The sequence below is a fragment of the Salvelinus sp. IW2-2015 genome, linkage group LG4q.2 (assembly GCF_002910315.2).
Source record: "Salvelinus sp. IW2-2015 linkage group LG4q.2, ASM291031v2, whole genome shotgun sequence".
Taxonomy (NCBI): domain Eukaryota; kingdom Metazoa; phylum Chordata; class Actinopteri; order Salmoniformes; family Salmonidae; genus Salvelinus; species Salvelinus sp. IW2-2015.
Genome location: NC_036843.1, coordinates 14,337,978 through 14,364,763, shown reverse-complemented (window position 1 = coordinate 14,364,763; position 26,786 = coordinate 14,337,978). Strand labels below are relative to the sequence as shown.

Sequence of the window (26,786 nt, the reverse complement as noted above, 5' to 3'; positions counted from 1 at the left end):
GAAAAGCTGTGTACCTTTGCAAATACTGTGCCAAATCATATGTGAAGAATGCAACAAAGATGCAGAATCATCTGGTCAAGTGCATAAAGTTCGCTCGGCGCTCACAACAAGCAACCTCTGACAAAAGTCCCACCTCTATTCGAGGTGAAAATGATGAATCAGACACCGTATCGATAGCAACAGCTCATGTTCCTCATGGAATCAGAAGTTGTTTTGACTCAATGGAGGAACGTAGTCAAAGAAATGCTGATGAATGTCTTGCTCGAGCTGTATATGCAACTGGTTCACCTCTGATGCTCATAGGCGATGTGTACTGGAAGAGATTTCTGAATGTTCTTCACCCAGCATACACCCCTCCAACCAGACATGCTTTATCTACTCATTTGCTGGATGCAGAATTCAACAGAGTTCAAGTGAAGGTCAAGCAAATCATAGAGAAAACAGACTGTATTGCAATCATCTCTGATGGGTGGTCGAATGTTTGTGGGCAAGGAATAATTAACTACATCATCTCCACCCCTCAAACAGTATTCTACAAGAGCACATACACAAGGGACAACAGACACACCGGTCTRTACATTGCAGATGAGCTGAAYGCAGTCATCAATGACCTTGGACCACAGAAGGTATTTACACTGGTGACAGACAATGCTGCGAACATGAAGGCTGCTTGGTCTAAAGTGGAGGAGTCCTACCCTCACATCACACCCATTGGCTGTGCTACTCATGCATTGAATCTGCTCTCCAAGGACATCATGGCACTGAAAACAATGGATACACTCTACAAGAGAGACAAGGAAATGGTTAGGTATTTGAAGGGTCATCAAGTTATAGCAGCAATCTACCTCACCAAGCAAAGTGAGAAGAATAAGAGCACCACATTGAAGCTGCCCAGCAACACCCGTTGGGGTGTCGGAGTCATGTTTGACAGTCTCCTGGAGGGGAAAGAGTCTCTCCAAGAAATGGCCATATCACAGTCTGTCAATATGGACAGCCCCATCAAGAGGATCCTCCTGGATGATGCATTTTGAGAGAGTGGTAAGCAGCCTGAAAGTCCTGAAACCGGTAGCAATAGCCACTGCACGGATTGAGGAAGACAATGCCATCCTGTCTGATGTTCAGACTCTGCTTGCAGATGTAAGAAGAAATCCGTACTGCCCTGCCCACTTCACTGTTGCTCCAAGCAGAGGAAACTGCAGTTCTGAAATGCATCAAAAGGCGTGAAGATGTCTGCCTGAAGCCCATACACGCCGCAGCGTACATGTTGGACCCCAAGTATGCTGGCAAGAGCATCCTGTCTTGGTACAGAGATCAACAAGGCCTATGGTGTCATCACTATTGTGTCTCGCCCCCTTGGCCTGGATGAGAACAAGGTTCTTGGCAGTCTGGTGAAGTACAGTTCCAAGCAAGGGCTTTGGGATGGAGATGCAATATGGCAGTCGTGCCAACATATCTCATCAGTCACATGGTGGAAGAGACTTTGTGGATCTGAGGCTCTTTCCCGTTGCCTTCATCCTCCAAATCCCACCAACATCAGCCGCCTCAGAGCGCAACTGGTCCTTGTTTGGGAACACACACACACCAAATCACGCAACAGGCTGACCAATCCAAGGGTTGAAAAATTTGCCATCCGGGCAAATTTGAGGCTTTCTGAGCCTGACAACGAGCCATCCTCAACAAGGTTGGAAAGTGACAGTGAAGATGAGGCCTCAGAGTCTGATGTCCAAGAGGTGGACATTGAGGAGGTCCAGGGAGAAGACACGGACGCCTGAGAAGAAGACAACCAAAGCTTTAGTTTCTCGTCTATCATTTTACAGATGTTGAAAACGTTTTTGGGACATGCGATGGATCATTCAATATTCCCTTTTGTTGTTCAGGGAAATCATCCCATGTGAAGAGCCAACTCATTTAATTAAAGTTCAATTCGTAACTAAATTGCTTTTTTTATTTCTATTGTAAGGATTTAATCATTTGCAATTATGTCTTAAATGGTATTAATATTAATTGCTATATACGCCTGTTAATTCCCATGGAAAGTTTCTACCTCTGAATAAAATGTGCAACCCTAGATGTGGCTGCAACTAAAATGGCAGACTGATCTGATGATGAAGGCCTAATTAAACTGATGTTCAACTTCAATTCACTGGCTCTATGAAGAATAGTTGAGACATTAATCATTGATAGCCTAATATATACCTTTGGTGAATTTACGAGGCAGATACAGATTACCAAGAGATAGTCAGAACCGCTCGCGTAGGCTGTTTGCCTGCCCCCCCCCTCTTTTTTGCTCCTCTTTCTCTTCGCTATGAAAAACGTTAGTGTGTGTTCGGGCTTCGGTCTGTTGCGTGTAGAATAGCTCAGCCTACTCATTGATAGCCCCTACTTTAGTAAACTTGCGCGAGGCATTGCAAGCCAAGAAATTGTGAACTAAAGCGTTGAGACTACATATTCTGATTACCAATGCACAGTTCTGACTGCCTAGTTGCCGACATGCCTACCTATGCATGGCTGTGCCCCCCAATCACTCTCCCTCTGTAGCCCACTTTTTGCTTTGAAAGATGTGAGAATGTGTTTTTGAAGTAGACTATGGAAAACTTTTTCCACCGTCGCAAAAATACTGAATCTTATGAGTTGATTCCTAGTGGAATCGAAGTTTGACACCCAGCCTGCGGTCCAAACACTTAAGACACCCCCTATCCCCTCAAATTAAGTGGACACTTGATGACGTATCATGACGTCTGACGAGTACACAATTGCAGGGCAAGGGAGGAAGGATTTTATTTCAAATAGACCACCCTTGGCCGGAAAATCGTCACTCGTTCATCCCAATGATTGTGTTTTCAGCCACCGGAAGCTTGTGGGTGCTTTATATCCGCTACAGTCAATTATGAGTGCATGTCTACTTACATTAAATATATCATTATTAATATACGCCTACTGTATGATAGCCAGCAAATTAATTAGCTAACTAACGTTAGCCTGCCTAGCTGGAACTTCTGAAGAAGGAAGTTGTTTTATTTCTACAATTTCCAAAAGATAACCAAACAAAAACATATTTACGAGACGTGTTTGTGCCGTCATGTGCATTAGTAGCACAATTTCAAATTTATTTGCATTGGTTTTAACTTACACTTGTATGTTGACTTCTCCATTGATGTTGTTTTTAAGTTTCAGCAGACTTTTCTTAGCGGGTGTACAATCGTTGCAAATTGAATTATGGGGAGTTTCAGGTCCCGGGGGGGAACATAATTATACACTCGCAAAGCCGACTAAAAACGAGGACTGAGGGGCTTACGTTGCATACTTCCCTTGCTTGGCTAATCATTTGGATCACCATCCAAGATGGCGACGGGGATTCCCCTAAGGGCATAATGCGAGGGTGTGTCTTAAGTATTTGGACCGCAGCCCCAGAAATGGAAGTCAAGGAATCAGCTCTGCTAGAGAGAGTAAAATGGTCAAAGTGATGTGTTCTCTCATTTATGTCTGGAAGTAGCTAGTAAGCTACCTAATGTTAGCTTGGGTGCTTGACCGCCGTTGTGATGCCAGAACGCTCAGATCAACCCTACTCCTCAGCCAGAGCATCCAGTGTGCACTCTAAACGCTCCGAGAACGAAACACTCTGAATTTATGGACAGAATGGATGCTCAGCCTAGAGGTTCCCATGGTTACAACATGAATAACCAGCTTTAGTGGAATCTAGGGCTGGGGCAGACACCCATTTTCTATGACTGATACTGTATGTCAGGTGAGATGTTAAACATAAAAACATCAATACTTTTCTGGGAAGCGTTGTTCCGGTCTTTTTTGATACTAGATCATGAAAAACGGTTCGGCACTAGATTTGTCTTTAATTTGGGCACTTCTGTCAAATGTGTCTCACGGATCAAGTCTGTTTATCAGCGCAGCCGACCTCTTATTATAGTGCGCACTGTGCCTTCTCCAATGACTCATTGCTAGCCTGCACTGGGAGTCTCAGCTGCATCATGTTAGCTCCCCACTCATGCTGCACTGAAGTTAACACACTTCAATAATGCAACACTGCATGTAGAAATGTTGAAACTGTTATTTACTGTTCGCAAAACAATGTTCATACAAGCTTGAACACTTTACAACGCAAGATGATATCAGTAGCTTCCAGCTTTATAAGCTAACTTTCCTTGCTAGATGACAGCTAAAGCTAACAAATTCACTATCCTAGTACTTTGTGATAATGCGCAAACCACAACGCAATGCTGATTTGAAAGCCGATTGCCACAAACTATTCATACACTTATTTGGTCTCTTCACATCTCTCCCAAAGATGATCTATTGCCTCAGCGAATTGACTGTGTTGCGATGGGCCACCCCACTCTTGCCTCATGAATGTAGTCATTACTGGTTAATGAGACAGCGCACATTTTTATAAAAGAAGCTACTTCTACGCAAATGTTGTTGATAAAATAAGTCACAAATCGATGTAATCAGCCAGCACAAGCTCAATAAGTCAATGCATGCACACAGTCCTATTGAATATGAATCCGCCTGTATTGTGGATAGGCATAGGCTACATCTTGATGTACCCCGTTTAAGAGATATATCATCTTGTTAGATTGGTAAAAACTAAGTAAAATTAATTGTATGAATGTATAATTGTTCCATGGCTGTCTGAAAAATATCGACGTAAAAAAAACATTGAATGTAATGATATTGGGGCGGCAGGTAGCCTAGTGGTTAGAGCGTTGGGCCAGTAACCCGAAAGATTGCTGGATCGAATCCCTGAGCTGACAAGGTAAAAATCTGTCGTTCTGCCCCTGAACAAGGCAGCTGTTCCCCGGTAGGTCATTCATGGCATCGTTTTGTTTCAAGTATTGTGATGGTATTGAGTATTGTGATACAAAACCTGGTATCGAAGTCAAAATGATGGTTTCACGACAACACTATTTCTAAGTATAGTACTGGGTATTGACTAGAGGTCGACCGAATCGGCATGGCCGATTAATTAGGGCCGATTTCAAGTTTTCATAACAATCGGTAATCAGCATTTTTGGATGCCGATCATATTGCATTCCACGAGGAAACTGCGTGGCAGGCTGACAACCTGTTACGCAAGTGCAGCAAGAAGCCAAGCTAAGTTGCTAGCTAGCATTAAACTTATCTTATAAAAACAATCAATCTTAAAACTTCTTGTCAATAGGGGGGGGCGCTGTTTTCACTTTGGAAAAAATCGTGCCCAATTTAAACGGCCTCGTACTCTATTCTGGCAGTCTCTATGGGGGTACCACAGGGTTCAATTCTCGGGCCGACTCTTTTCTCTGTATACATCAATGATGTTGCTCTTGCTGCGGGCGATTCCCTGATCCACCTCTACGCAGACGACACCATTCTGTATACTATCTGAGCCCTTCCTTGGACACTTGTGCTATCTAACCTCCAAACGAGCTTCAATGCCATACAACACTCCTTCCGTGGCCTCCAACTGCTCTTAAACGCTAGTAAAACCAAATGCATGCTTTCAACCGTTCGCTGCCTGCACCGCACGCACGCCCGACTAGATCACCACCCTGGACGGTTCCGACCTAGAATATGTGGACATCTATAAGTACCTAGGTGTCTGGCTTGACTGCAAACTCTCCTTCCAGACATATCAAACATCTCCAATCCAACAATCAAATCTAGAGTCGGCTTTCTATTCCGCAACAAAGCCTCCTTCACTCACGCCGCCAATCCTACGTATAAAACTGACTATCTACCGATCCTCGACTTGCGTGGTATCTCTACTAAAGAGTCAATACTAATACTACTCTCAGCAAACTGGTGCAGTTTATCCAGTGCATCCGTTTGTTACTAAGCCTCTTATACGACCCACCCACTGCGACCTGTATGCCCTAGTCGGCTGGCCCTCGCTACATGTTCGTCGTCAGACCCACTGGCTCCAGGTCATCTACAAGGTGTCTATCTTAGGTAAAGTCCGCCTTAGATCTCAGTTCCTGGTACGATGGCTACACCCACCCGCAGCCGCGACGTTCCAGCAGGTGTATCTCACTGATCATCCCTAAAGCCAAAACCCTCATTTGGACGCCTTTCCTTCCAGTTTCTCTGCTGCCTGCGACTGGAAAACTGCACATTGCAAAAAACTTCTGAAGTTGGAGACTTTTATCTCCCTCAACAACTCTAAAAAATATGCTAATCCGAGCAGCTAACCGATCGCTGCAGCTGATACATAGTCCATCTGTAAATTACCCACCCAATTACCTACCTCACCCCCATACTGCTTTTATTTATTTACTTTCTGCTCTTTTGCACACCACGTTATCTCTTCGTTGCAACTATGATCATCTGATGACTTAATCAACTCTCCATGATGAATCTGCTAAATTGTAATTATTCGATTTATTGCCTACCTCATGCCTTTTGCACACATTGTATATAGATTCTCTTTTTTTTCTACCATGTTATTGACTTGTTTATTGTTTACTCCATGTGTAACTCTGTGTTGTTGTCTGTTCACACTGCTATGCTTCATCTTGGCCAGGTCGCAGTTGCAAATGAGAACTTGTTCTCAACTAGCCTACCTGGTTAAATAAAGGTGAAATAAAAAATTAAATAAAAAAATTCTAGATCATACAATATGCATATTATTATTGGATAGAAAACACTCAAGTTTCTAAAACTGTTTGAATTATATCTGTGAGTAAAACAGAACTCCTTTGGCAGCAAACTTCCAAACAGGAAGTGAAAAATCTGAAAACGAGGCTCTGTTTCAGGGCCTGCCTATTCAACTGGCTTTTATTTATCGATATGCATGCACTTCATACGCCTTCCACTAGATGTCAACAGGTTTTTTCAACCGAGTTTTATCAGTTTATTCAACGTTTATTGGGACTTTGAGTTTTCCGTTCTTTGCGTCAAGAGAGGATGGGAATGTTAGTAACCTTGGCTAGCATTGTGGCGCGAATTCGACAGAAGAAATGGACATTCTAAAACCAAACYACGATTTATTCTGGACCAAGGACTCCTTGTACAACATTCTGATGGAAGCTCAGCAAACGTAAGAACAATTTATGATGTTATTTCGTATTTCTGTGTAAAATGTTGACTCCTATTCTCCGCCGTTTTGGTGAGCGCTCTCACACAATAACGCAAGCTGTATGTTATGGTAAAGTTTTTTTAAATTTTTTTATCTAACACAGCGGTTGCATTAAGAACCAGTGTATCTTTCATTTGCCATACAACAAGTATTTTTATGTAAAGTTTATGATGAGTTCTTTGGTCAGATTAGGTGAGTGTCCAAAATATCTCCGGAGATTCTGGTGAATCGATGCTACGTATTCACAATGTATAACCAGGATTTGTAGCTATAAATATGCACATTTTCGAACAAAACATACATTTATTGTATAACATGTTATAAGACTGTCATCTGATGAAGTTGTTTCTTGGTTAGTGACTAATTTTATCTCTATTTGGTCGGTTTTGTTTTGTGAAAGCTACCTATGCGGTGGAAACATGGTGAAAATATGCGGTTGTGTGTTTGGCTATTGTGGTTAGCTAATAGAAATACATAGTGTTTTCGCTGTAAAACATTTTAAAAATCGGAAATGATGGCTGGATTCACAAGATGTTTATCTTTCATTTGCTGTATTGGACTTGTGATTTCATGAAAATTATATTATATGATATCCCTGTCCCGCTAGGCTATGCTAGTCAGCTTTTTTGATGAGGAGGATCCCGGATCCGGGAGAGAGAAGCGGTAGAGGTTAACAGAATCACTAGTTAACTACACATAGTTGATATTACTAGGATAACTAGCTTGTCCTGCGTTGCATATAATCAATGCGGTGCTTGTTAATTTATCATCGAATCACAGCCTACATTCGCCAAACCGTTGATGATTTAACAAAGGCGCATTCGCGAAAAAAGCACAATCGTTGCATGAATGTACCTAACCATAAACATCTTTTGCCTTTCTTAAAATCAATACACAGAAGTATATTTTTTTTTAAACCTGCATATTTAGTTAAAATAAATTAATGTTAGCGGGCAATATTAACTAGGGAAATTGCGTCACTTCTCTTGCCTTTATTGGACGCAGAGTCAGGGTATATGCAGCAGTTTGGGCCGCCTGGCTCGTTGCGAACTAATTTGCCAGAATTTTACATAATTATGACATAACATTGAAGGTTGTGCAATGTAACAGCAATATTTAGACTTATGGATGCCACCCGTTTGATAAAATACGTAACGGTTCCGTATTTCACTGAAAGAATAATCGTTTTGTTTTCTAAATTATAGTTTCCAGATTTGACCATATTAATGACCAAAGGCTCGTATTTCTGTGTTCATTATAATTAACTCTATGATTTGATATTTGATAGAGCAGTCTGAGTGGTGGCAGGAAGCAGCAGGCTCATAAGCATTCATTCAAACATTACTGCGTTTGCCAGCAGCTCTTAGCAATGCTTGATCACAGCTCTGTTTATGACTTCAAGCCTATCAACTCCTGAGATTAGGCTGGCAATACTAAAGTGCCTATTAGAACATCCAATAGTCAAAGGTATATGAAATACAAATGGTAGAGAGAGAAATAGTTGACACGTCATAATTCCTATAATAACAGCAGCCAAATATTTCTTTACTGGGAATATTGAACCACCAGCTTTCATATGTTCTGAGCAAGGAACTTAAACGTTAGCTTTTTTACATGGCACATATTGCACTTTAACTTTCTTCTCCAACACTGTTTTTGAAATATTTAAACCAAATTGAGCATGTTTCATTATTTATTTGAGACTAAATAGATGTTATGTATTATATTGAGTTAAAATAAAAGTGTTCATTAAGTATTGTTGTTATTGTCATTATTTCTAATATATATATATAAAAAATGGCCAATTAATTGGTATCGGCATTTTTGGTCCTCCAATAATCGGTATCGGCGTTGAAACATCATAATCGGTCGACCTCTAGTATTGACAGTGTACATTTTCCTTGGATAAAGTGTAATGTTTCAATATCAACACAACTCATGACAAAGAATACTGGCTTTGAGAAGATTTTCAAATAGACACCAAAGGATTTCATAATAATTAAAAGCAACTGGAGGCTGTTTCAGTCTAAGAGTAGCATTACCTAGTGGATGATCAGCATAGTCAGGTCTTTGGATGTCACTGGGGACAGTCCTCATCGGAGTCTACATGGGGGAACCAATGACAACAGAGATTGATTATATGGAGCTCACAGAAGCATCCAACAAGAGGAGCGATTACAGACATGATTACAGCTCCCGGGGGCTAATGAGTAAACATACAAAGCTTGTGTGGTTTACGTCTATTAATCATGTTATGTGGAAATTAGTTGAACTACTATGTAGCTAAGAAAAAAATATCCTACATAAAAGCTCATATCAGCACATTAGCACCATTTAGAAATGTACAAGAAAGGTGTTCTTACGAGTGGGTAGTGAGGGCGTAGTTTGCCCGTGTAGCGGTAGCCAGGCCATGGGTCTGTGTTGGTGTCGGTCTCCACGCAGTTCTTTGCCTCATCCTGGTTATCCTCCTCTGCAAAAACAATGTAATTTAGATAATCTGATTTGGCACCATTGTAAAAGATCAGTTAGTCTAGTGTGTATACGTGAACATCTAAGGCAGGGGTGGGCAGGCTTAGCCTATGAGGGCCAAGTGTGGGTACAGGTTTTTTCCCCAGCCAAGCAGTAAAATGCCCAAATCTACTAACAAAATAAATAATTGCCTTTAACGGTGACATTGTTTAGTTGAATCAGGTGTGTTGCTGCCCTCTCAGGTTGTCCGCCCCTGCTCTAATGGCTTGTACTGATTGCAGTGTCTCATCCATTTTGAATGGCTACACCATATATGTCAGAGTCAAGGCCCGCGGGCCACATCCGGCCCGCGAGAAGGTTTTTTACGGCCCCTGGGATGATCTTGATTTATTATTAGAACCGGCCCGCAGACCGCAGCAAGCCGGCAGCCCGCAGATCTTTTACACGCACCAATACTACATTTCCCACAATGCAACGGTGACGCACCGAGCAGTAGGCTGCTTCATTTCAATATTTATTGGCACAGCAGTCGTCAGCATCACAGTAAAATTAACTTTCAGATACCCATCAAAAATGGCAAAACGGAAGGTGGACACTGAGAACCGGGGGTTTCAAACAAGGTGGGAGTCGGAGTATATGTTCACGGAGGTAGCTGGAAAACCTGTGTGTCTTCTGTGTGGAGAAAGTGTGGCGGTACTGAAAGAGTATAATCTGAGACGACATTATGAAACGAAACACGCGGACAAAAACAAGAATATGGACATGGAACAAAGGCTACAAAAGGCAGACTTACTGCTGAACACCTCCACTCAATTCTGAGGATTTCCTCAGCTCAGAGCCTTACCCCGAACATTGATGAACTTGTGGAAAAGATGGGACACCACCAAGTATCACCCTCAACCTCAAACAAGTGAACATTACTGTGCAATCACATATTTAGAGTTTTTACTCAGTTCAAGTTTAAAAGTTAAAGTTTAATATTTGTTTTCACTGCATGTTACTTCTCCTTAAACAAAGTGTTGTTTTTGATTAATAGATTTTTGCACTTTATTTTATTGTATTTCAATCCAATTATATTTTAAAAATATTTCAGTTGAGTGGATGATAGAAAATTGCTATTATTGTTTTTTTCTTTGAAGTAANATTTAGCCCACTTTTGCTAAAATAGAAAATATAGGCTACTGATGGTGCCTTGAATACCGGTTTCTTTCATTTAATGTTCATGTTATGGGGATTTTTATATAAAGGAAATTTGTCTTTTGTGTCTGTTGAAAATTAAAGATTACTGACAGAGCCATAAGAAAATATTGCTTTATTTATCTGATCATATTGGAATATATTTGTTAGGTTTTCAGTAGGTTCAATTAGGTTCACTAGACTATATGCGTCATTTAAAAAAATTTCAATGAACATTCGAACAGTCCGGCCCTCGGCTTGTAGCTAAATTTTTTATTTGGCCCTCCGTCCATTTGACTTTGACACCCCTGGGCTACACCGTTGCTCTATTCCACCATAAGAAATAGAGGATGGAAAAGCTTGGGCAATTATGTGGGCTTTCACCTATTCTATGCTTTCAGATGATAGGTCAGGTAAGAATGGGAACAATGACAAACGCCATGAAGGGACATTTTGGTCTATTTGAAAAATGATTTGGAAGGGAGTAAGCCTATGTGATAGAATATTGTTGAGGATACATACTTGCTTTTTTGTGCAGCTGCTTGTGAGTGGCCCAGCTCCCTTTGAAGCACTCCTGAATGAGAGGAAATGGAGAGGAGAGAGAAACACATGACTCAGTACACCAGGGGTGTACAGGTGTCAACGGCAGCAGTGTCTGCTGGTTGTTGGTTTTTCACTGGCCCTAATTGCGGAATCAATTCATCATCAATTCCTCTAATCAACTGGGAGTTGTGCATCCCTGCTCAATATTAAAGGCAGATGGAGTGAAACCAATGAGCTCTGAATTTCACACATTACATAAACCACTTTCGTTTCCAACAGTGTCATTGAGGAACGCTGCCATTTAGGCTAGTCGAACTGGCAAGAAGACATACAAGGCTAAGATATAACTTTCTTTCAAAACTACCGCAATGGCCATTTGACCATGACTAATCTCTCGGTTGTTCAATTAATGGATTTTTTTTGCTGACCAATAGAATAAGGAGAGAGTAGTGGGGTTAGAATATCCCTTGGAATGCAACTAGCCTCATGGCTCTGGGTGGGATAGAGGCTCTGACAGAACTGCCTGTGTGGAACGTTGCAGCCGATCCACCTACCCATCTGTATCTAACATACTCTTTGTTACCCATTGGTAATGGTATGCATTAATTTAACAACGTTCAAAGTTGCTCAACATTTCACACAAGCAAGCCACAGGTGGTTTACAGCCAGGCCAGGGGCAGAGAAATCAAATGAATGAATATAGCTAGTTAACGTTACATCAGCGTGTAGAACGCATGCCTCAGTTAGCTCTTCCTTGTTTGGCTATTTAAACATTTCATTCATTGCAACAAACAATGTAATTGAGCAAGTTAGGCTATCTAGCCAGTTAACGTTAATTTGCTAGACTTCGCAAACTTGATGCTCAGATGAACTAACAGACTTAACGTTAGCTAGTAGCTAGCTAACAACTAACTTACTAGTAAACCCATAAAGAAAACTTTTCAACAAGCATTTTTCATACATGATTATAACATTAGTTATTAACTTCCTAGATCATGTATTTGCAAACCGTTACTTTTAGCGAACGTTAGTGTTTTATGCAGAAAATTGCTTGTAAGTTAGCTTCATGTGCTAGGCTAGCTAAAGGGGTGTGTGAGGAAACTCAATCAGGGCCGTTATGTTAACGTTACCTCGTGATGAATTATGTATTGCTGGGCCGCTATGTATCATGTCAGACCCCTCTCTAACTGAATGAATTAGAAAATTAATGTTACCTGAGAGCAGAAGTATGAGCCTTGGATCCCGAGCTTGATGCAGGTTGGACATTGAAGTTTGGCCTTGCTGCTACAGCCTTCAGTTTCGCATTCCCGAGCCTCGATAGCCGCCATGCCTGCAGTCTGGAGGGGTGGAGACTGGGGAGTGGACTGGACGATCTGTCAGCTGGAGAGAACCTCGCGAGCGCTGCCTGTGCACATAATTATGAGAAATTCAACATGTAGTTCTGACCTTGGCTTGCTATTTTATATGCTGAAATAAAGTATATTTGTGTGTTCACCATAAAAATAGTTAGCGTTTACAATACGATTGTGTATTGACTGTGCGCACAATTAATAAAATGTCTGATTAGTTTACACAATACAATTATATTTATATTCAATTTTTTTATTCGCTCCTTTTATGACTATTATTACGTGTGGATTCACTACTCACAATTACACTAATAAAATGTAGGCAAATAATATTTAAATTACTTATTTCTATAAACGTTTTTACCTACGCCCAAAGAGGACCTGTCACGTTGAACAGGGGTGGATTCACTAGGAACCAAACGGAAGCAAACGGAACGAAACAGGGAGGGAACTACCTGAATTTATTCAATAGAAACTATCGCTTTCGTTGCAAAACGAAACTGTTTGCAACTGTTTGGACTAATGATTACACCCCAAGTCAGTCCAATGAATGTCAACGTTTACGCGAAGAATCATAAGATGGCGACCGCGGAACCGGTGAGTACCTTTACCGGCCAAAATATTTAATAAAGTTTATCGGAATCCATTTCCCAAAAATATACAATATTACTCCAAATATGGTATTAGTAGCTGAAATCTAACAACTTAGAATGAAATGCATGTTTATGGTCATATTTTCGGTTGTAGAAACTTTTTCTGCCACGACCCAAGCAGCATGGCAAAGTGAGAGGGGAATGTTCGCTAGGTTATGTGAATAGCCTTAATAATAGCTAGTATCTGGCTTGCTACCAAGTTCGGTAAACGGTGTGACAGCTGCTAAATATGCTCGGTCATAAATATTTTAATAAAATAAATAGTGCACTATACATGGTATAACTCGCTAGGTAGTTGTCAGCTTGTGCTTTCTTGGAACTTTTTATCCCACTTCAGGCTAGTTGGATAGCTATCTCTAGCTGGTTTCCTAATAAAATCACACTGAGCTATACAGGTAATATACAACGGGTGGGTCTAATCCAGAATGCTGATTGATTAAAAACGCATTCCAGACGGTGTCTATTCCACAAGTTACCAACGGCTAAATCTATGGCCTTAAAATGCCTATTTACTCTGATCCATCAGCCCAGCCAGGAAAATTATAAACTTGATATCCACTATAAAAAGCATCTTGACATTATCTCACGTTGCTTTTAGACTAACATTTAGTTTAACAGCAGAGATTTGTATAAACCTTGCTGTCTGTCTCTCCGACATTTGCAACATTGTTTCAATAGTCAAATTAGATCTCCAATTGCCCCATCGTAGGCTGGACACATGTCATTTTTAACAATGCTTTTTTTCCAGATTAAAAACTATTTCATTGCATCCGCCGTGGAGCCCAGTTTAATAATATTACCATATGTCCCAGCTCTTGCGGTAGTTTAAGTAATCACGAAAAAACAGGCCTTATTTTAGGGCATTTTCGCCTCCCGAACTTTTTATGCCCTGCCTATTGTTCTACGTCACAATGCGTGCTTTGCTATTTTTGGCAATGAGACCTGTCCAGTGATGCCAGTTTAGCAATTTTCAGACTACCCTGGCAACTTTCTTTTCATTCAGCACCTAGTAACAAATTGAGCTACTTTTAAAAATGTATTTGCAACTTTTGAAAAGTGACTCAAACGCTAAAATGCACGCATTTTCCCTCTAAATGACAAACGATTTTCTCTGTCACACACTGTCACAACACATGTGCCTGGCTGTAAAAGTGCATTGTGAGTGACGTCAGCAGCAGGCGCTCAGCTCGTGCACAGGCAGCAGCAGAACAGCAGCAATTTCTACAAATTGCAAATCATTGTTGGCTGCAGTGATGCCAATTTAGCAGTTTTGTTGCTAGATTTAGCAACTTTTCAGACTACCCTGGCAACTTTTTTTTCGATCAGCACCTAGCAACAAATATTGCTACTTTTAAAAATGGATTTTGAACTTTTAGCAACTTTTGAAAAGCGACTCAAACGCTAAAATGCACGCATTTGCCTTCTAAATGATACAAAAACAATTTTCTCTGTCACACACTCAGTCACAACACAAGTGCCATGCTGCAAAAGTGCATTGTGAGTGACGTCAGCAGCAGGCGCTAAGCTCGTGCACAGGCAGCAGCAGGCCAGCAGCAATTTCAGCAAATTGCAAATCATTGTTGGCTGACTGCAGCAGCAGTACGGTTCGACGAGCCAAACCCAATGAATATAGTTGATCACGAATGTTTGATCTTGAACAGAACTTACAACATCAATCAACAAGTCTCAATCAAAATTGTACAGAAAAGAGTGGGAGTCTGTACCTGAACAAATGTCAAATCATATTTTTCGCTGAGATGGCCAGTCAATTTAAGTAACGTTATTGTGTATTCTACGTAATGACACAGTTTAAGTTATCACGCAATGACATCACAATGTCATTTAGCAACTTTTAGCAACAAATCAACCTGCCTCTAGCAACTTACCCTGAAAGTTAGTTGCCAACACTGGTTGGCTGACTGCAGCAGCAGTAGTATGCGTTCGACGAGACAAACCCAATGAATATAGTTGGTCACGAATGTTTGATCTTGAACAGAACTTACAATATCAATCATGTCTCAATCAAAATTGTAAAGCCAGAAGTATAGAAAAGAGTGGGAGTCTGTACCTGAATTTAAAGGGTAGCTGAAGCCAGTAATTGGGGATGATTGTCGAGCATACTGTGCGTACTGCAAATCAGATATGCTTGCAAAAATGTATGACATCAAAAAACATTGTGCTACAGAAAAGCATATAAATAAATCAAAACCGTACAACCCCACAACGCAGTCTACATTACCACAGTTGGTTAAGAAAGTGGATAACTGCAAAAGCTCCTATGGCAATGGCCATTGCGGAGCATTGTTCCCTGCTAGCATGGGACCATTTAGGTATTGCTTGCAAAGCTGCCTTTTCAGATTCTGTGGCAGCAACAAACTTTCAAATGCACCGCAGCAAGTGCACAGAAATGATTAGAGGAGTACTGGCTCCTTATTTTCTCAAAAGGGTAACATCAGATGTGGGGGATGAGAAGTTCAGTCTCCTTTTGGATGAGTACACTGATGTCAGTGTCTCGAAATACCTGGGTGTGGTGATTTGGTATTTCAGAGCTAAAAAAAGAACCGTTGTGTCCACATTTTTCGGGTTGGTTGAATTGGAGGGGGCGATGCCAGATCAATAGCAAAGGCGGTAGTTGAGTTTCTTGAGAAGTGTAACCTTAAAAAAGAGAATCTTCAGGGTATTGGCACTGACAATGCGTCCGTGATGACTGGGGTGCACAACGGTGTTCACAAGATTTAAGCAAGGAGCTGCAAGCAAGGCTCCCAGACAACCTAGACGCCTTGCAAAACATGGCCTTGTTCAATGTTAAGGAAATACCAAAGCACAATAAAGGCACCACTGAAATTATTAAAGTCACTGGGGTACCAGCCCCAAAAAATTGTTTCCCAAATGTTTATATATATATGTTTTCTTTTACTAGGCAAGTCAGTTAAGAACAGATTCTTATTTTCAATGACGGGCTAGGAACAGTGGGTTAACTGCCTTGTTCAGGGGCAGAACGACAGATTTTTACCTTGTCAGCTCGGGGATTCGATCTTGCAACCTTTCACTTACTAGTCCAACGCTCTAACGACTAGGCTACCTGCCACCCCAATGGAGAAACATCAATCTGTTTAGGTGGGATTCAACTGAAAATACAGTCGAGTTTTGGAGTGAAGTGAAGAACTACACAGACTCTTCCGGGTCAAATCCATTTGAAGGACTGTGCAAAGCTGCACTCGCTGTCCTCTCCTTGCCACACTCAAATGTGGAGGTTGAACGGCTGTTCAGCCAAATGAGTGTGGTCAAGTCAAAGTTAAGACTGCACACTCTCAACTCCATACTCCTGGTGCGGTATGGACCCAAGCTGGATGGTGATACCTGTTACCAGCATAAACTACCAAGTGAAGTTCTGCAGCAGTTTGGCACCACAGCAACATACAGCTTTAAGGCCACTCCATCCTCTTCTGCTGGTTCCAGCTCCGTGACAATGCAGTTGGACAGTGAAGATGAAGAGGATTTCCTTGCCAATCTATGATTCATCATATTTACAATACGTATGCAAGGAGTGGACTTTCTGGAACTGGCGTACACACGCAACTGATGGTGGTAGTGTGCACTGCAGTGTGTGCGCGAACAGTGGCAATATCTGGAGGAAACCGTTGAGCAGCTAGCCAGCCAAGCAGCACAACAACCTGGAGAGAGATGCCTGGCGCACACATCATTATTTGAGTTAAGCTGCTTGTTCAATAAGAGAGCATATATACCTTGTTATTAGCTTGTACCTATAATTGTTGATCAGTTAGGTAGCATGTTAACTAACTACCAATACACTGCTTAACTATAATTGTTCAGAATGTGTAGGTTTACTAGTTAAAAAGAAAATAAATACATAATGTGAAATGTGTAATTGTTCAATAATTCAATGTATTTAAACATTTTAAATATCTGATCATATAAAATGTGTTTATTACTTTTACAAATAAAAATATGTGATAATAAACAAACAAATCTAGTCCCATTGTTTCCTATAGGGAAATAAAGGCATGTCTGTCTATTTTGCCAAATATCTGTGTATATTTAGATTTTTTTCAAATTGGACACCATTTTAAACATGATAATCTCCTCTTTCTAATTATGTAAGACTGGGCAGCGTACTCCGTTGTCAAACGCTAGCCTCGAAATACCTTTTGCCCTTGGAACGCTGAGCTCCCCACATTGTTTTCCTATGGAGGGCATGCTGGTATATTTCGCCAAATATCTCGCAATGTGTATATTTAGATTTTTTTCAAGTCGGACACCATTTTAATCAGGATAATCTCCTCTTTCTAATTACATAAGGTTGGGCAGCGTACTCTGCTGTCAGGCGGCCAAAAGAGGAATTGGCTTTTGGGGTGACCAGTGAAATATACCTGCTGGAGCGCGTGCTACGGGTGGGTGCTGCTATGGTGACCAGTGAGCTGAGATACGGTGGGGCTTTACCTAACAAAGACTTATCGATGACCTGGAGCCAGTGGGTTTGGTGACGAATATGAAGCGAGGGCCAGCCAACGAGTGCATACAGGTCGCAGTAGTGGGTAGTATATGGGGCTTTGGTGACAAAACAAATGGCACTGTGATAGACTGCATCCAATTTGCTGAGTAGAGTGTTGGAGGCTATTTTGTAAATGACATCGCCGAAGTCAAGGACCGGTAGGATAGTCAGTTTTACGAGGTTATGTTTGGCAGCATGAGTGAAGGATGCTTTGTTGCGAAATAGGAAGCCGATTCTAGATTTAATTTTGGATTGGAATGGCTTTAATGTGAGTCTGGAAGGAGAGTTTACAGTCTAACCAGACACCTAGGTATTTGTAGTTGTCCACATATTCTAAGTCAGAACCGTCCAGAGTGATGTGATGCTGGACGGCGGGGCAGGTGCGGGCAGCGATCGGTTGAAGAGCATGCATTTAGTTTTACTTGCATTTAAGAGCAGTTGGATGCCACGGAAGGAGAGTTGTATGCATTGGAGCTCGTCTGGAGGTTAGTTAACACAGTGTCCAAAGAAAGGCCAGAGGTATACAGAAGTGGTGTGGTCTGCGCAGAGTGGATCAGAGAATCACCAGCAGTGAGAGTGAAATCATTGATGTATACAGAGAAGAAGTCGACCCGAGAATTGAACCTGTGGCACCCCCATAGAGACTGCCAGAGGTCTGGACAACAGGCCCTCCGATTTACACACTTAACTCTGTCTGAGAAGTAGTTGGTGAACCAGGCGAGGCAGTCATTTGAGAAACCAAGGCTGTTGAGTCATGCCGATAAGAATGTGGTGATTGACAGAGTCGAAAGCCTTGTCTAGGTCGATGAATACAGCTGCACAGTATTGTCTCTTATCGATGCGGTTATGATATTGTTTAGGACCTTGTGCGTGGCTGAGATGCACCCATGGCCAGCTCGGAAACCAGATTGCATAGCGGAGAAGGTACGGTGGGAATTGAAATGGTCGTGATCTGTTTGTTAACTTGGCTTTCGAAGACCTTAGAAAGGCAGGGTAGGATAGATATAGGTCTGTAGCAGTTTGGGTCTAGAGTGTCTCTCCCTTTGAAGAGGGGATACTGACTTGCCTAGTTAAATAAAGGTGTAAAAAAAAAAATATCGGCAAATCGGCGCCCAACAATACCGATTTCCGATTGTTACCGATTAAATCGGTCAACCTCTACTTTAACCTCTTGAAGCTAGGGGGCAGAATTTTTATGTTTGGAAAAATAACGTTCCCAAAGTAAGCTGCCTATTTCTCAGGTCCAGATACTAGAATATGCATATAATTGAGTAGGATAGAAAACACTTCAAAGTTTCCAAAACTGTCAAAATATTGTCTGTGAGTATAACAGAGCTGATTTTGCAGGCGAAAACCTGAGGAAATCCAACCCGAAGTGACTCTTATTTGAAAAATCACTGTTCCATTGCCTGCCTTTCGTCCATTTTTAAAGGGATATCAACCAGATTCCTTTTCCAATGGCTTCCTCAGGGTGTGAACAGTCTTTAGACATAGTTTCAAGCTTTTATTCTGAAAAATTTGCGAGATTTATCAAAACGCGTCAGTGGATAGGCGGAGGTCCTTACATTAGTTCATGCGCTCGACACGGTTGCTCGACATTTTCTTTCTCTCCAGTATTGAATAGTTTACAGTCCGGTTGAAATATTATCGATTATTGATGTTAAAAACAACCTGAGATTGATTATTAAAAACATTTGACATGTTTCTACAAATTTTACGGATACTTTTTGGAATTTTCGTCAAGCCTTGATGACCTGCCTAAGCTGTGAATACGAACATATCGCGCCAAACAAATTTAGTTTTTTTTGTAGGATAAAAATTATCTTTATCGAACAAAAGGAACATTTATTGTGTAACTGGGAGTCTCGTGAGTGCAAACATCCGAAGATCATCAAAGGTATGCGATTAATTTTATTGCTTTTCTGGATTTCGTGACCAATATACATTGCTGCTAGGTGTTCTTAATGTTTTGTTTAGTGATCGATAAACTCACACAAATGCTTGGATTGCTTTCGCTGTAAAGCATATTTTCGAAATCTGACACGACAGGTGGATTAACAACCAGCTAAGCTATGTTTTGCTATATTGCACTTGTGATTTCATGAATCTAAAAATGTTTAGCAATTTCTTTTTGAATTTGGCGCTCTGCAATTCAGCGGTTGTTTACGAAAACGATCCCGCTAAAGGGATCCGTGCGTCAAGAAGTTTTTAACATGAGTCTTCAATATTCCCAGGTAGGTTGTAGTTATGGGAATTATCGTACTATTTCTCTCTCTACCATTTGTATTTCATATACCTTTGACTATTGGATGTTCTTATATTGCCAGTGTAACAGTATAGCTTCCGTCCCTCTCCTCGCCCCTACCTGGGCTCAAACCAGGAACACATCGATAATAGCCACCCTCGAAGCATTGTTACCCATCGCTCCACAAAAGCCGCGGCAACTACTTCAAGGTCTCAGAGCGAGTGACGTCACCAATTGAAACGCTATTAGCGTGCACCCCGCTAACTAGCTAGCCATTTCACATCAGTTACACCAGCCTAATCTCAGGAGTTGATAGGTTTGAAGTCATAAACAGCTCAACGCTTGAAGCACAGCGAAGAGCTGCTGGCAACCACCGCTCAGTCAGACTGCTCTTTCAAATATCAAATCATAGACTTATTTTTGGCATAATAACACACAGAAATACGAGCCTTAGATCATTAATATGGTCAGATCCGGAAACTATAATTTGAAAAACAAAACGTTAATTCTTTCAGTGAAATACGTAACCGTTCCATATTTTATCTAACGGGTGGCATCCATAAGTCTAAATATTCCTGTTACATTGCACAACCTTCAATGTTATGTCATAATTACGTAAAATTCTGGCAAATTAGTTCGCAACGAGCCAGGCGGCCCAAACTGTTGCATATACCCTGACTCTGCGTGCAATGAACGCTAGAGAAGTGACACAATTCCCTAGTTTAATATTGCCTGCTAACCTGGATTTCTTTTAACTAAATATGCAGGTTTAAAAATATATACTTCTGTGTATTGATTTGAAGAAAGGCATTGATGTTTATGGTTAGGTACATTCGTGCAACGATTGTGCTTTTTTCGCAAATGCGCTTTTGTTAAATCATCCCCCGTTTGGCGAAGTTGGCTGTCTATGTTAGGAAGAAATAGTCTTCACACAGTTCGCAACGAGCCAGGCGGCCCAAACTGCTGCATATACCCTGACTCTGTTGCACAGAACGCAAGAGAAGTGACACAATTTTCCTAGTTAATTCTACTCAATACCCATCCCGGATCCGGGATCATTCTCATCAGAAACGCTGACTAGAATAGCCTAGCCTAGCGCAACAGGGAATATCATATAATATAAATACATGAAATCACAAGTCCAATACAGCAAATGAAAGATAAACATCTTGTGAATCCAGCCAACATGTCCGATTTTTAAAATGTTTTACAGCGAAAACACAACATATATTTATGTTAGCTCACCACCATATCCCAAAACACAACGCCATTTTTTCACCGCAAAGATAGCTTTCACAAAACCCACAAATAGAGATAAAATTAATCACTAACCTTTGAACAACTTCATCAGATGACAGTCTTATGACATCATGTTATACAATACATTTATGTTTTGTTCGAAAATGTGCATATTTATAGCCAGAAATCGTGGTTTTACATTGGCGCCATGTTCAGAAATGGCTCCAAAATATACGGAGAAATTTTAGAGAGCCACGTAATCTAACAGAAAAACTCATCATAAACTTTGATGAAAAATACATGTTGTACATATAATTAAAGATACACTGGTTCTTAATGCAACCGCTGTGTTAGATTTAAAAAAAATAACTTTAGTAAAAAGCACAGCATGCAATAATCTGAGACAGCGCTCAGCCATTCTCCGCCATGTTGGAGTCAACAGAGTCAACAAAAATACAAAATAACATCATAAKTATTCCCTTACCTTTGATGAACTTTCATCAGAATGCAGTGCCAGGAATCCTAGTTCCACAATAAATCGTTGTTTTGTTTTAGAATGTCCATTTCTTCTGTCGAATTAGCAACTTTGGCTAGCATGTGTAGCTCACGTGTCCATGAAGATTTGACGCAATGAACGAAAACTTCTAAATGTGATAATAAAAGTCGAATAAACTGGTCAAACTCAGTTGAGAATCAATCTTCAGGATGTTTTTCTCATTTATATCCAATAACGTCCCAGGCGGAGCATTTCTTCGTGTCTATCTAACGATTTGCAGACAAAGATATGACATACCTAAGTGCGTGGCCAAAAACTGGCAATATGACTGACCTGTCACTCCAAAGGCTCTCATTCGGTCCCACATAAGGCTAGACACTTCATTCCACGTTCTACTGCCTGTTGACATCTAGTGGAAGGCGTATGAAGTGCATACATATCCATAAATATTAGGCAATTGAATAGGCGATGCCTTTCACAGCGACCCATTTCAGAATTTTCAGAATTTCCTGTTTGGAATTTTGCCCGCCAAATGAGTTATGTTTTACTCACAGATATAATTCAAACAGTTTTAGAAACTTCAGAGTGTTTTCTATCCAATAGTAATAATCATATGCATATCATATGATCTAGGACAGAGTACGAGGCCGTTTAAATTGGGCACCATTTTATCCAAAAGTGAAAATGGAGCCCCCTAATAAATTCATGTTAGCGGGCAATATTAACTAAATATGCAGGTTTGAAAATATATACTTGTGATTTTAAGAAAGGAGGTGATGTTTATGGTTAGGTACACATTGGTGCAACGACAGTGCTTTTTTCGCAAATGTGCTTGTTAAATCGCCGTTTGGCGAAGTAGGCTATGATTCAATGATAAATCAACAGGCACCGCATCGATTATAATCAACGCAGCACAAGGTAGATAAACTAGTAATATCATCAACCATGTGTAGTTAACTAGTGATTATGTTAAGATGAAATGTTTTTTCTAAGATACGTTTAATGCTATCTAGCACCTTACCTTAGCTCCTTGCTGCACTCGCATAACAGGTAGTCAGCCTGCCACGCAGTCTCCTCGTGGAGTGCAATGTAATCGGCCATTCCGATTAATCGGTCGACCTCTAATTGAAATGTCTTTGAACACGTGTGTAACGGAAGAACGACGCCAGAAAAATACTGTCAGCTTCAACTGTGTTAAAACCGGTGAGGTGTGTATTTTGTATTTGTGAAATTATTTTATTTTGGTGTGATGTGAAAATTGTGGGCTTTATGTTTCCAAATTTGTATCGCAAGTGAGCTTTATTAACGTTTCTAAACGTTAAAACAGAGCGTCGGGATTGTAGTTCACATGGAGCCAGCTGTGGTCCATACCTTCAGCTGAGAACCCAAGAGGGGGAAGCTTTAAGCCCCCTTTTGTTGTCCAGATCTAGATGATAGACAGTTCACCAACTTGCCCAATCATTATGGCTGGTGCAAAAGTTTGTTTATGCTTGTCCATATTTCCACCCTAGCAAAAACAAACTGTTTATTTCATTGATTTTAAATAATGTTGGACCATCTATTTGATTAGTGTCTATATAAAGTTTTTTTTAAATTACAATATGTTGCAAAAATAACTTCCGTCCGAGGTCATATGGAAAAGCTTTCAAACATCACATGTTTCATTGATTGTTACCTATACTCACCATCAACCCAGCTTTGTATAAAAAAACTACAAAAAACATGACAATGACCCAAGGCATGACAGTCCTGCAAGATAACGCTTCTTACTTCTTCCAAATTGTTTTCCACTAGGAGATCAATTTAAATCCCCAACATGCTGAAGGAGGAGAAGAAGCAGAGACTGGTCAGGAGATAGTGAGCCCTGAGAGCTATATCAAACACCCCCTCCAGAACAAGTAAGCTGACCCAGGTTACTGCTCTTTAAAAACCCTTGTTCATTACAGGCTGCTGATCCGTGGTAAGGAAACTTCCTGCAAAAGGCCTCCGGGGAGTTGTTTTCTGTAAGAGTGGTGGGTATTCATCTGATGTAAAGTATCACGTAGATCCCACCAGTTTACAGTGTTGCCTCTGAGTTTACGTGCCCCCAGGTCTCAGGCATGATGAATTCACATTGGTAGTATCATGACCCAAACCTAAAGAGGTGACTTTGGCTTATGAGTGTTCATACCACCACAAGCTGAGGCTGTCTGTGTGTGATTACCAACCATGCATTGCCCTTTCTTATTGCAGTCAAGCGCATTTGAACTGCCTAAGGATTTTACATTGAATGAATGTCACAAAGCAATGAACCTTGTCAATGTTTTCCCCCTCATCCATAAGGTCCTAATTTGCTTTGAGGCTTATGGGCTGTTGATTACATTTGATTAGCATGCGTTTAATTAGCCAGTGTTTACCTTATGCAAATCCCATTTCTGTTTTGCCCCAACAGATGGTCTCTTTGGTTCTTCAAAAATGATAAGACCAAAACGTGGCAGGCGAACCTCTGCCTCATCTCCACGTTTGACACTGTTGAAGATTTCTGGGCGTAAGAATCAATAAGACTAAAGTTGTTCTTGTTTTGTGATGACAAGGATTGAATAAATATTAAAAGGACGATTTGAGATTATACCAAAATTTGTCTTCATTCATCATCTTGATAGCATTCAGTTGTCAATAATACACTGCAATTGTGTATTGTACTTACGAAATTATCTTGTCATTTCAGTCTCTATAATCATATTCAGTTGTCAAGCAATCTGATATCTGGATGCGACTACTCCCTCTTTAAGGTAGGTTTGTTGCATTTCAAAAAGCAGACAAGGAACTCATTTTATTCCATGTTACTACATGGTATCTTTGCAACTTAATTAAGAATTGTACCTGGAAGAAAGTTGTTCAGGACTGTTCAGCCATGGCCTTGTTAATGCAAGTAAAGCTGTGTCTCCTCTGGTGTGACAGGATGGCATTGAGCCCATGTGGGAGGATGAGCGGAACAAGCATGGAGGGCGCTGGCTGATCACTCTCAGCAAGCAGCAGAGGAGACAAGACCTGGACCGCTTCTGGCTAGAAACCGTGAGTGTGTGTGTGTGTGTGTGTGTGTGTGTGTGTGTGTGTGTGTGTGTGTGTGTGTGTGTGTGTGTGTGTGTGTGTGGGCGCGCGCAGACAATTTGGAATGAAATGCAACCTTGACCTTTTCCCTGTGTGGCTGGATTAAGGAATTCTGTGATGCCACTGAAACGTTAATGTGTGGATCCATATTCTTCCTGACACTTCACCTGTCCAGCTTCTCTGCCTTGTTGGGGAGACTTTTGATGACTATAGTGACGAAGTGTGTGGAGCAGTAGTCAATATTCGCTCGAAAGGAGACAAAATCGCCATCTGGACGGCAGACTTTGACAACAAGGAAGCCATAACACACATCGGGTAAGTTAGATCAATGTGAAGTCAATGTTTGTTAGTCATCACTCCAACTTTGATCAGGACTCAGGAAAATGTGCTGACTTACTAAAGAGTGTATAGTCTTAGTATTTGTAAATTATTTTGGGCTTGGTTAAATTACTAAGATCCAATACCAAAAAGTTTGTTGCTACCAACTCCCTTCAAATATGGCCATCTGTGTGACAACAGGAGTGTGTATAAGGAGCGCTTGGGAATCCCCATGAAGATGACCATTGGCTACCAGTCACACTCTGACACCGCCACCAAGAGCGGCTCCACCACCAAAAACAAGTTTGTGGTCTGAAAATGCACCAGGTGCCTTGTCTATTACATTTTTGGGGGTCTACATTTCATTGTGGGTGCATTTGTTTACGGAGCTGCAATGACTGCGTGACACAATCTTGGACAAACTCATAACTATATACAAAAACTTCAACAGAACCGTCCTGGACCTAAAATCCGGAAACACTTTCACAACACGGACACACTACTTTCTCTGGAAACCCCCACACACACACAAAGACACCTGCCATAGCCACACAGGTGAACATGCAAACCTCAAAACGCAAATGAATACCTTTCATAGAAATGTAAGATGTTCAGAGTTATAAAGAAAATTATTTTGTTGATTTATTTAATGGCAGGGAATTAATTTGACATTTAAGAAGTCAACATTTCTCTGTGCCCTTATACAGCATTGTAATTGCTGTTATCCTTAATTATGTTACGCTGTTTTAATTTATTATACCAATTAGCTTTTTAGCTATTTTTAGACTTGTTCTGTGGCCCTAAACTTCAAGTGGATGTAATCAAGACTTTCTGATCATGTCATGAATCAATTAGTCTGTGTTAACATGATTAAAACTTTGCGTTTGCAATTCAATATAATCTGTTTTTATATATTGTGGAGTACTTTTTGCAATTTGTTATTTGTACATTCCTTGTTAGAAATGGTTTTACATTTGACTTACAGTGATGTTTTTTTGCAAAGTATACATTTATTAGTGGTTGGTTTTGATCTTCAGCCTGCAATGGAAACAGCACTAATGATTCTTTAAAGTTATTCTGTGACTTCGGATAATTTTTTATAATATTATATATAGTATGATATAATATATGCCATTTCAACCCCAGGAACCAACAGGAAATAATCTCTTTCAATGCCACTTGTAATTGCCATAGCTCTTTGGCCCCATCCAGAAACAACCATCCTGTAGCCCCTAGGGACTTCACATAGAACTGAATAATGTATAAAGCCATAAGAAATATTATAGTAGCTACACCTACAGTACCTACAGTATATCACCGGTTGCAACATATCATGACAGCCTACAACAATGGCAACCTATAACATTGTCATGGCATCAAATCAGAGCTTTCAAATACTTTCCATTTCATAAAAGTATAATGAATTGCCATTTATGTCAGGCATGTTTAATTCTTATTACTTACTTTTCATAACCGCTCTTCAACATTCATACAATATTTTATGAATTTGGTTATTTTATTCGCAACGCATTAATAAACTGAGTTTTACACTTGAGTTTTAAGTATTATCCAATTGCTTTACTGTGAGGGTCAGTGATTTACTCATTTGAAGTCACCATGAAGTTTCAT

General features: G+C 40.6%; 2 protein-coding genes across 5 annotated transcripts in view; one reads left to right on the top strand and one right to left on the bottom strand.

The window, feature by feature from the left end:
• metap1 (methionyl aminopeptidase 1) overlaps positions 1 to 14,081 on the bottom strand; it is a 28,911-nt gene extending 14,830 nt beyond the window's left edge. The window contains exons 1-5 of one of the 3 annotated variants that reach the window (XM_023986775.2): positions 14,057 to 14,081; positions 12,469 to 12,659; positions 11,234 to 11,285; positions 9,430 to 9,536; positions 9,109 to 9,169 (exon numbers count right to left, since the gene is read on the bottom strand). In XM_023986775.2, the coding sequence (XP_023842543.1) occupies positions 9,109 to 9,169; positions 9,430 to 9,536; positions 11,234 to 11,285; positions 12,469 to 12,582 (334 nt within the window). In that variant the 5' untranslated portion in view covers positions 12,583 to 12,659; positions 14,057 to 14,081. Of the gene's footprint in view, positions 1 to 9,108; positions 9,170 to 9,429; positions 9,537 to 11,233; positions 11,286 to 12,468; positions 12,660 to 14,056 lie in introns of those variants that run through there. The other 2 variants (XM_023986773.2, XM_070443385.1) reach the window with 2 other exon arrangements.
• LOC111963377 (eukaryotic translation initiation factor 4E) lies at positions 12,957 to 26,057 on the top strand. 2 transcript variants are annotated; one of them, XM_023986777.2, is made up of 8 exons: positions 12,957 to 13,200; positions 23,544 to 23,647; positions 24,181 to 24,276; positions 24,457 to 24,520; positions 24,690 to 24,803; positions 25,015 to 25,154; positions 25,359 to 25,484; positions 25,609 to 26,057. In XM_023986777.2, exons 1-7 carry the CDS (start codon positions 13,126 to 13,128, stop codon positions 25,471 to 25,473), a joined length of 708 nt encoding a protein of 235 aa, XP_023842545.1. In that variant the 5' UTR covers positions 12,957 to 13,125; the 3' UTR covers positions 25,474 to 25,484; positions 25,609 to 26,057. The 2 variants fall into 2 exon arrangements, with proteins under 2 accessions (XP_023842545.1, XP_023842546.1); XM_023986778.2 differs by having other exon boundaries at positions 25,359 to 26,057.
• Positions 26,058 to 26,786: the final 729 nt, after the last annotated feature.

Excerpts from the sequence above, each read along its gene's own strand:
- LOC111963377 (XM_023986777.2), top strand. The coding sequence starts at position 13,126 with ATGATTACACCCCAAGTCAGTCCAATGAATGTCAACGTTTACGCGAAG. Across the intron at positions 24,277-24,456 it reads ACTGTTGAAGATTTCTGGGC|TCTCTATAATCATATTCAGT; the intron begins GTAAGAATCAAT and ends TTGTCATTTCAG. Across the intron at positions 24,521-24,689 it reads GCGACTACTCCCTCTTTAAG|GATGGCATTGAGCCCATGTG; the intron begins GTAGGTTTGTTG and ends CTGGTGTGACAG.